The sequence below is a fragment of the Zingiber officinale genome, chromosome 1B (assembly GCF_018446385.1).
Source record: "Zingiber officinale cultivar Zhangliang chromosome 1B, Zo_v1.1, whole genome shotgun sequence".
Taxonomy (NCBI): domain Eukaryota; kingdom Viridiplantae; phylum Streptophyta; class Magnoliopsida; order Zingiberales; family Zingiberaceae; genus Zingiber; species Zingiber officinale.
In genome coordinates, this window is record NC_055986.1 from 118,836,184 (window position 1) to 118,846,615 (window position 10,432).

A 10,432-nucleotide genomic window follows, 5' to 3' on the forward strand; every position below is an offset into this window, starting at 1 on the left:
GTTGGAAGTTAAAGCTCTCAATCTCTCCAAGCTTTCAAATCTCACGCCACAAGAAAGAAGCTATTTCAAGTTTGTAAATCTCTTCTCTTCTTCATTGTAGTGAGTGTGAGCTATTTCCTTTTGGAGAGGAAGTATTGTAAGTGTTGTAAGGTTTCTCCACTTTCGGTGTGATTCCGAGAAGGAGGGTTTTTGAATAGTGGAAGTGTGGTGAGTGGCGTGGATCCTTGGACTAGTCACCTCCGTGAGGAGGTGGATACCAAGTAAATACCGGAGTTAGCATTGGCTTCAAGTTTCCGCTGTGCAAAATCAAAGATCAAGAAAATGAAGTGAGCCATTCACCCCCTTGTTGGTTGCTACTCGGAAAACCTAGAGGTTCCACTGTACAAAAATTTTGTACAAAAGTCTGAACCTTATCCTAGCTACCATGTGTTCTTTTAAATTAAATTTTGGATCGCCTGCGGAACTTAACGCGTTTGATCCAAAACTTAATCTATTTGTTCTTTTAGGTTTTGACTTGGATCTACTGCGGAACTTAACACGTTCGACCCAAGTCACCTTAAGTTATTAATTCCATTAAATATTAATTTCCATAATTGGTTCCCAGTACTGACGTGGCGAGGCACATGACCTTTTTGGATATGGGAGCAACCACCACCGACTAGACAAAACCTTTTATGGAAAGCTAATATTTAATTTCCTAAAATAACTTTAGGTTAACCGAAAAGAACAATCAAATCACAAGGAAAAGAAAAACAAAAGAACACTATATCGAAAACAAATTCGAAACTCTAGAATCGTATGCCTCTTGTATTTAGTATTATTTCTAAAAATAACTAGTATGATGCGGAAAGAAAAAAAATACTATTTATACCTTTTAGAAAAACCTCTTGATCTTCTACCGTATTTCTCTTCTAACCTCGGACGTTGTGTGGGAAACGATCTTCTGAGATGAGAACCACCTTTCCACCTTCCTTCTTTCTTCTAGATTTCGGCCACAATAAACTCCTCCAAGGATGAAGAATTTCGGCCACCACCAATGCTCCAAGGGATGCTAGAGACGAGGCTTGCTTTCTCTCCTTCTTCTCCTTCCTTGATCCGGCCACAAACAAAAGCTCCACCAAGAGATGAGTTTCGGCCAACAAGAGGAGAGGAGAGAAATAGGGCCGGCCACACCACCAAGGAAAAGAGGGAGAAAAATAGAATAGAGTCGTTCGCCTTGAAGCCTCCTCTACCCCCTCTTTTATAATCCTTGATCCTGGCAAATAAGGAAAATTTAATAAAAATTTCCTTAATTCTTTTTCCATTGAAAAATAAAAAATTATTTAATTAAAATAATTTTCTTTCTCAATTTTATTTGGCCGGCAACATAAAAGCTACAAACAAGGAGAGTTTTAATTAATTAAAACTTCCTAATTTGTCTCCAGAAATTTATAAAATTTCTCCAATAATTTAATTCCTTCATGATTGGTTTATAAAAAGGAAATTTAATAAATTAAAATCTTTCTTTTAAACATGTGGATAAAAAGAAAGTTATCTCTAAAAATTAAAATCTCTTTTAATCTACAAATAAGGAAAGATATCAAATCTTTTCTCAATCTTTTGTAGAAACTAATAAAAGAGAATTATTAATTTTTAAACTTTTCTTTTAAATCATGAACATGGTTAAAAAGGAAAGTTTTCTTTAAAATCCTCCTTTAATCAACAAATAAGGAAAGATTTCAAATTTTAAACTCTCTTTTTAATAAGGAAAGTTTTTACCAAAAATTAAAACCATCCTTTTAAACTACAAATAAGGAAAGAGATTGATCTCTTCTCTTAATCTTTTGTAGAAAACTATAAAAGGAAATTTTTAATTTTTAAACTCTCTTTTAAAATCATGATATCCACATAAGAAATAATTTTAATAAAAATCTTTTTTAATATTCTAGTGACCGGCCACCTAAGCTTGGGACCCAAGCTTTGGCCGGCCACCTACATGGCTCATCCACTTGGTCTTGGCCGGCCCTAGCTTGGCCGACCCCATTGGATGGGTAAGAAGGTGGGTATAAATCTCTATATACTAGAGGCTACGATAGGGACCAAGAGGAGGAATTGGTTTTGGTCTCCCGATAAAATTAAGCATCCCGTGCTCGCCCCGAACACACAACTTAATTTTATCAATAATAATTCATTCCACTAAAGAACTATTATTGAACTACCGCACCAATCCCAAATTACATTTTGGGCTCCTTCTTATTATGAGTGTGTTAGTCTCCCTGTGTTTAAGATAACAAATGTCCACTAATTAAGTAAGTTACTGACAACTCACTTAATTAATATCTAGCTCCAAGAGTAGTACCACTCAACTTCATCATCATGTCGGACTAAGTCCACCTGCAGGGTTTAACATGACAATCCTTATGAGCTCCTCTTGGGGACATTCTCAACCTAGATCACTAGGACACAGTTTCCTTCTATAATCAACAACACATACTATAAGTGATATCATTTCCCAACTTATCGGGCTTATTGATTTATCGAACTAAATCTCACCCATTGATAAATTAAAGAAATAAATATCAAATATATGTGCTTGTTATTATATTAGGATTAAGAGCACACACTTCCATAATAACTGAGGTCTTTGTTCCTTCATAAAGTCAGTATAAAAGGAACGACCTCAAATGGTCCTACTCAATACACTCTAAGTGTACTAGTGTAATTATATAGTTAAGATAAACTAATACCTAATTACACTACGACCTTCCAATGATTTGTTCCTTTCCATCTTGGTCGTGAGCTACTGTTTATAATTTATAAGGAACCGATAACATAATCTTCTGTGTGTGACACCACACACCATGTTATCTACAATATAAATTAATTGAGCAACTACATCTATCATAAATGTAGACATTTGACCAATGTGATTCTTATTTCTAGATAAATGTTTATACCAAAAGCTAGGCTTTTAGTATACACTCTAACACCCCCCTCTAGCTCAACCGATCCTAACACCTTCCTCCTTTGGTTTGCTTGCCTCGGACATCATTTCTTCTCCAAAATTGACTCCTGTGTATAAAAAATGCACAAAAGCAGATCTCCGAACAAAAAGGATAAATATGCTAAAAGTAAAGCTGGAAGTATGAAAATGCAGAGATAAAACATGTGCAAAGTATGTGAATGTGCGTCAAAACATGCTAAACAAGAGTATACAATCTACGCACATCAATTACCTAACGAAAGTACTCGATGAGTGCAGACCTTGGAGTAGGAGTTGACCAAAGCTCAGAACCAAGTAAAAATGTTCGTGTTAGCATTGTACTTTTTCGTTGTATACTTTTTCGCTACTTACTCTACGATAATTCTTTTTGATTGATATTCACCCCCCTCTGTATCGAATTACACGATCCAACAGTAGAAACTAATAGATAGAGAAAAGAAAAGAAAAGAAATATTTGATTATATTATAAGTCAATAGGCTTATTTTTTACAAGTTGTTAAAAAATAATACAAAGATTAAATATGACATGCAATCATAATAATTATAAACATAATAATATAATAGATTTGGAAATATTAATTTTATTATTTGATTCATGTCGATCTTGATTATGATGTCAAATATAATAAATCCAATTGATTGAAATCAATTAGAGATTATTTTCTATTATTTTCATTATGGAGATGTAGTTCCGATGGTTTGTTATCAAGCGACCTATCCGTGACTGCCACGCAAGATGAAGAAGTTTTGAAGAGACCCCTTCTAACGCTCCACATCTTCCCCTCATTTGTTGACCACCACGTACTCTAAGGAAGGGATTGAGGGAACTACTTCTGGCGTCATTTTCCTCGATGACCACTACGTGGTGATAATTGAATTACAAGGCAACCTTCGCTTAACAGTATTGCCTTGTTCTTATCGGACTGACCGAATGACATTGCTCGGTGAGTCTTGAAGGATATTGCTATGGGGATTTATAAAGGAGATTGCCCGATCAATTCATAAAGGGTATTGCCCGGATGGTTCATAAAGAATATTGCATGGAGGTTTAATGAGAATCTGCAGAACACTAAGGATATTGCTCGGCTGGTTCAATAAGAATATTGCACGGAGGCTTAAGAAGAATATATAGAACACTGAGGATATTACTCGACTGGTTCGATAAGAATATTGCCCGGATGCTTAAGAAGAATATACAAAACATTGAGGATATATTGCTCAACTGATTTGATAAGAATATTGCCTAGAGGCTTAAGAAGAATATGCGGAACATTGATAATATTGATCAGTTGGTTCGATAAGAATATTGCCCCGAGGTTTAAGAAGAATATTGCCCGGCTGACTTAATAAGTCTATTAGACTCAATTACCATCAATTATAAATCTCAGGTATTTTGAAATTATTTTTGTAGTATGGATTTTATTATTTTTCAAAGTCTAGGGCTGTCATTGTCTTATAGAGCTTTCAGACGGACTAACCCGTGGTGGGATGGCTTGGTGCATGGCGAGCCAGTCATTTGGTGGGGTGGATCGGTCGGTCATCTTGGCAGATTGAAATATCCCCAATCCAACCCAATTCAAAGCTAGTTTATGGGTTAAGCGGCTAACCCATGAGCCCATAAAAAAATTAAAAATGTTTCATGTCTCCAATGTTTTACTTCGGAAAGATTTCATCAATTAAATCAAATCAAATATATTCAGAAACAGATATTTTAAATATAAATGGATACAAACGCGTATACATGTTTGATAAAAGTACTATTTTTATTTTAAAATTATAACAACGAAAGGTAATAAATTGATATAAAACTTAGTTTACATGTATCTCTCAACTCGCGAGCCAACCCAAGCCCGTCTCAGGTTGACCCGCGCAAGTTACGAGTCTAGGTGGGTTGGTCCACGACAGATTTAGGTTAATAAAATTTCAACTCAATCCGGTTAAATTGTTTGACGGAGCGGGCCAATCCGACAAGCTCAACCCAAATTGACAGCTCTACCTGTCGACCTCATTGTGTCATATCTAACATCTTCTAGTCAATTGGGCACCTCGCGAGGACATATATATGTTGGAATTCAAATTTTTTTATTTCTTTAGTTGTTACCAGGTATCTAAATCTTTGGGTCGAATAATGCTGGAGTGATCAATTTGACTCCATAAAAATTTTCTATCGATTACCTGATTAAATTGAAAAAATATATATAAAAATCTATCCCAACAACTAATATTTTCAGATCCATTGTTCATTAAAGAGAAAATCTTCTATAATATATAGTTAAAGAGTTTCGAATATCAGATACCCTCTGGAAGGCCTAATCATGAGACCCTGGATGTCAGTTGGAATCCATGTTATGATTAAGCATAGTTTATTAAGTTAAAGATCTAGCAATGTAATTAATTTTTCATGTAACACGTGTTAATTGGTTCTTGGGAGCTCATTGCAAAGCGGATACCTGACTCCGTTAACAAGTGTCATAAAAAAGATCCGACTCCATTTACAAAACCGATAGCGACGTGCCACCCATATAAGCTACAACGACATAAAGAAAAATTACGTTAACTAAAAGCAAAAGAAACCGTGACGTCATAATTAAACCCCACATTGCACGATTAGTGACCGTGAAAAAAGTGGCGAACTGAGACCGTCAGATTCAGAACTCCCTTGGATCTACGAAGATGGACGGCGGTCGCGGCGCTTTCGTCCAGTCGCCGAGCGCCCCATCGCCGTACTCTTCGGCGAGCCGCTTCACGCACCATACGTCGGCGCACGATAGCCTGCCCCAGTAAGGGATCCCCCGGCGGAGCGGGTCGCACTCCGCAACCTCCGCCGCAACCACCCGGCAGTCAGCGTCCCGCCTGGCCATGTTGTGCGCGTGCCGGCAAAGCGCCTGTACATGCTCCGCCGCCGCTGGCCCCTCCCCACCGATCCCGTACAAGAGGTACATCCCGAACGGCCGGAATAAGTCCGGCACGGACGGTATCCGTAGCCACTGCAGCGCCCAGTCAACCGCCCGGCTCACCCGCGCCAACCCCCGCTGCCACAGTCCCGCACCCCGCACCTCCATCCGGAACACCTCCTTCGAGTTCCACACGCTCCCCACAGCCCACGACGTAGGCGGGTCCGCCAGGAAAGCCGCCGCCCCAGGCCATCGCTCCGCGGCGGTGCAGGCCGAGGGGACAGCGAGGAACGTGCCCAGCGACAGAGGGTTGGCGAGCACGACGTCGATGTCACGGGGGAAGAACTCGGTGGCGCCTAACCAGCGTCGGTAGAGCTCCTCGGCGTCGGCAAGGGAGAGACGAAGCACGGAGACGCGCGACGAGAGTGGGAGGCAGTGCGCGAATACGGGATGCACGAGAATGGAAGGAGTTCGGAACTCGGAGTAGCCGCACCGTCCGGTGAAGAGTCGAAGCGACGCTTCGTTGTCCTTCTCCGTCGCCATGTAAGCGTAATCCGCCCCCTTCTCCTTAAACCACTCCTCCATTCGGAGGACCAGCTTAAGCGCGATACCCCGCCGCCTAATTGAAATTAAGTTAATTAAGTCGCTAACGGCGCATAATTTGAGTATTGTGTGAGCGGTGATAGCGGTTACCGGTGGGCAGGGGAGACACGTAGGCCGAGAAGGTAGGCGACCTTGGCGTAGATGGAGGCAGCGCGGTGCTTCGCGCAGGAAGGATGCTTCTTGGCGGCGCCGCAGGCCACGGTTTTGATGCAGCCCCGGACGAGCCCAACGATCTCCCTCTGCGGGCCACGGATCAGCTCCGCTACCTGATTTCCCCAAAATCAAATTTACTAATTGAGATAATCGATAATGTAGCAAGAAAAAAAATATTAAATTACAAAAATAAAATGAAGTAAAAAAGGGGAAGACGGCAGGTACGGACGAGCATGAGGAAGAGAGGAGAGTGACGGACACGGCAGAGAGGATCGCCGAGGAGATCCGTGAAGAGCGACATGGTGCCGGCTCTGGCCCCAACGTCGCACGACAGCTCCACCGCCTCCGCAGCTTCGCGGTCGCGTTCGGTGTCGTACTCCCTGATCACCAGTACTGCCTGAGGTACCTCCTCCGGCGCCGCCGCCACCATCATATCCATATATGATCTGTTCACCTCTCCGATTCACGTAAAGGAGAGAGAAAGTGGGCAGTGGTTGTTCTAATTAGCACATCTTCAACGCAGTTTTTATAGGTGATCAGTCTTAGAAAAGGACAAAACTATATATATATAGAGGTGGAAAAGTAACGTGCAGGTGGAAAAGTAACGTTGGGGCGGAAGCGTTTGAGCTTGAGAAAGGAAGTGGCGGCTATGGCTGCGCTCGCACCTGGTGAACTCCCTCCCTCTAGCCGTAGCCCCACCCACTCCCATACTTTCCGGTCCTTTTAATCCAATAACGACGACTTACAATCTCAGATAACAGAAAGAACAAAGACGACAACATGCGAAGAGTGAAGATGCATCCGAGCGTTGTTACTATGATGACGTGGATGATAATAATGATAGCGGCGGTGGCATAAAGTCATTAAGACGGCGCCACGCGTAGAGGGGCGATGGGATGATGGCCACACGACCGGCGCCACGTCTCCGGCCAAGGGCGGCGGCCAACGGCGCCATCACCAGCATCGCCATCGTCATTATGGAGAAGGGAGGGTGGAGTCTCATCTCACGTAGCACTCGCTGCAGTAAATGGTTAGGCGAGTGGACTCGGGCGGTGACAGCGGTGGCCCGCCCAACGACGGATCCGGAGATGCCATCGAGTGAGAGAGGGAGTTGCCTCAGGGTGGACCCCCTTGGGAGGTGGCTCCCACTTAAATACGCCAATGGAAAGGCGAGCATGGGTGGAGGTTGGCCGGACGAGGGCAGCGGAGCGTGTGAAGGCCGAGTGATTAATATATGTAATTTCAACTACAGGATATATTAACACAGAATTTGTGCCAATTTTAAATAATGATTAAAAAATTATGCACGGTAATCACTAGAATTTTGCAATACTCCTAATTAATCATGGACGACATGACTGAGCGACTCAATAAGTGCAATAGTACGTGGATAATGACGGCCATTAAAGCCTAATAATTTTCGAAACAATGACATAATAACGATCAACTTTCTACCCGACCATGGTTTTCATGGCGATTAAGAAAAGAAAATTCTTAAATGGACTAGTGGCTTAATTGGACCTTGACGGGGATGATCACTTTAAGCCTCTACAAATCCTTGGGTTCATTGATTCTCTCCGTCTATTCAAGCATGATTTCTCGGATATATAGATATGCATTAGAAATCACCATTCCCTGCAGGTCACCTTATGACTCGGATCGAGTAACCAAATGATGATTGCAAAGAAAATATGAAATTATTGCAGGACACTTGTGAAGAGAGGAGATGATGCTCTGGCAGTCCTCCCACCATTTGGCGCTTTGTGGATGGATATCGGTGGTGTGCCTCCATCACATTCCAGAGATCTCCCTAGCTCCTCTGTCAAACCAAACCCACTTCACTATATCACATCTTTTATCCTTATCTTCTTCTCTTCTTACACCTGCACGCTCAGTTGTTGATGCTTGTCTTCCTCCTCACCATGATTGCCCAACAAAAGGGATCAGTCATTCTTGTTTTTGTCACGGCTTATCAGGTTAATTTGTCCACTTGTTCCATAAGACCTTGCTACATTCTTTAATACTAATAAACAAAATAAACTAAAGTATAAAAGAGCCTTGGAATCTGTAGGTAGGTTTAATTGGAGACCAGAGGTCAGTAGGGCTAAGCGTAGAGTTGCTGCTGTTTAGGCTGTGCTAAGAGTCAGAGATCCCTCCCTGTTTGTATCAGAGATCAGGGCAGGGCCCTTTCCCTACATATAACATATATCTTTGGCCATAATCGCAATCAGGGGAAAAAAAAGTACAAGGAAAACGAAATAGAAAAAGTAGGAGAAGAAGCCAACAAGATCCATTGATTTGAGAAATAAACTCACCACCAATTTGTACTAGCAGACAAGGTGCAGCAGGGCATAATTTGGATAAGGGAGAACGATCGAGCATGAAGTGGTGGTGAGGTCATGGCTATCAGGCCAGGCAAATGCAGTAGCTTGCTGTTAATTAATGGCTACTTAACAGTATAATTAGCTTTTATTTCTCAAAAGATATTTATCATTCAACAGAGCCGGTAACCAGTATACATATATATGTTTGTTTTTTTTTTCTAAAATCATCTTTTCCTCACCCTTGTTTCTCACCGCCGAAGCAGTCTCCGAACTCCAAAGCACTAGCTTTCTCGATTCTCACCCTTGAGATGATTTTCCTCTACCGTCATCCTCATCGACCCCAACGTCTCCAGTACCTTTAATCTCACCATCGAGAGAACCGCTCACATTGTCAGGGCCTGCGGCGTCGGCAATCTCAACAACTACTCTTTTAGTTAGTAATCACTTTAATCAATTAGGGCAACCATAACCAAATCTCGATTCTTCACCTAGTTAATTAGGGTTTTATTGTTTATGTGATTAGACAATCGATTAGGATTTTTATTGATTGTAATTACTTCTTTAATGGTTGAACAAGCATATTCATCTTCATTCCGCACACTTCCTCCTCCTTCAGGTACTTGGATTTTACCAAAATTTTTGCTTTTGATTTTCAATTCGATTCTTCGAAATTGTAATAATGCCTTGGATTTGACCCAAAATTGCTGCTTTTGATTTTCAATTCGATTCTTCGAAATTGTTCTCTTTATTACAAGTACATGATTTCTACTTCTTCTTCTTTGGTACTTATATTTTCCCAAATTTTTTATTTTTTTCCAATCAAATAGAAATTGTTCTTATTATCGCAAGCAGATGACTTTTTCTTCTTATTCTTGTTATTACAAATTAAAATATTATAGTTGGTCAAACTCAGTAGGCTCCTGATTAAGAACAAGCAGATAGCAACAATTTGTCAAACACAAGAAGTTGGAATTCTGTCAAACACAATTTGTCAAACCCAGTTCGCGGGGTCGCGAACCAAAGTGCGCTCGGGGCAAGGAAGGGGTAATGGAAAGCCATTGGTCTTAGGGAAAGCAAATCCATTCTCATCTCGACAAATCATCTTCATAGCAAGACAAGAATCGATATCGATTTTGTTATTACCATGAATCACCTCTAATCCATCAAGCTCACAACCCAGATTGAATGCTATTTGGGTGATCAACCCACCAAACACTATCATCCCCGAAGATGCCTTAGCTGACCTCAACAAAGTTTTCAAAAAATGAAATCTGGAATCAAAATCAACTTTATTCAACATCGCCCAAAGAGAATATAGTTCTATCTTTCTAACCACCCCATCACTCTATCCTCGACCAAAGATCGTTTTGCTCATCACTCGGTGAAGGTATCTAAAGGTTGGGTTTTGCATGTGGGATGCCTTGGCTCTAAAGGGTTCATAAGGGTCTTTTGATCCGGTTATCGACATCTAAAAT

The 10,432-nt window shown here is 41.1% G+C and overlaps 1 protein-coding gene across 1 annotated transcript; it reads right to left on the reverse strand.

The window, feature by feature from the left end:
• Nucleotides 1-5,450: 5,450 nt before the first annotated feature.
• LOC121975489 (probable N-acetyltransferase HLS1-like) lies at nt 5,451-7,249 on the reverse strand. The gene is made up of 3 exons (XM_042527178.1): nt 6,863-7,249; nt 6,571-6,746; nt 5,451-6,496 (listed from the first exon to the last, which is right to left on the reverse strand). Exons 1-3 carry the CDS (start codon nt 7,070-7,072, stop codon nt 5,632-5,634), a joined length of 1,251 nt encoding a protein of 416 aa, XP_042383112.1. The 5' UTR covers nt 7,073-7,249; the 3' UTR covers nt 5,451-5,631.
• Nucleotides 7,250-10,432: the final 3,183 nt, after the last annotated feature.

Coding starts and splice junctions, on each gene's coding strand:
- LOC121975489 (XM_042527178.1), bottom strand. CDS start 7,072: ATGGATATGATGGTGGCGGCGGCGCCGGAGGAGGTACCTCAGGCAGTA. Junction 6,747..6,862: donor CTCCTCTCTTCCTCATGCTC/GTCCGTACCTGC, acceptor TGGGGAAATCAG/GTAGCGGAGCTGATCCGTGG. Junction 6,497..6,570: donor CGTGTCTCCCCTGCCCACCG/GTAACCGCTATC, acceptor AATTTCAATTAG/GCGGCGGGGTATCGCGCTTA.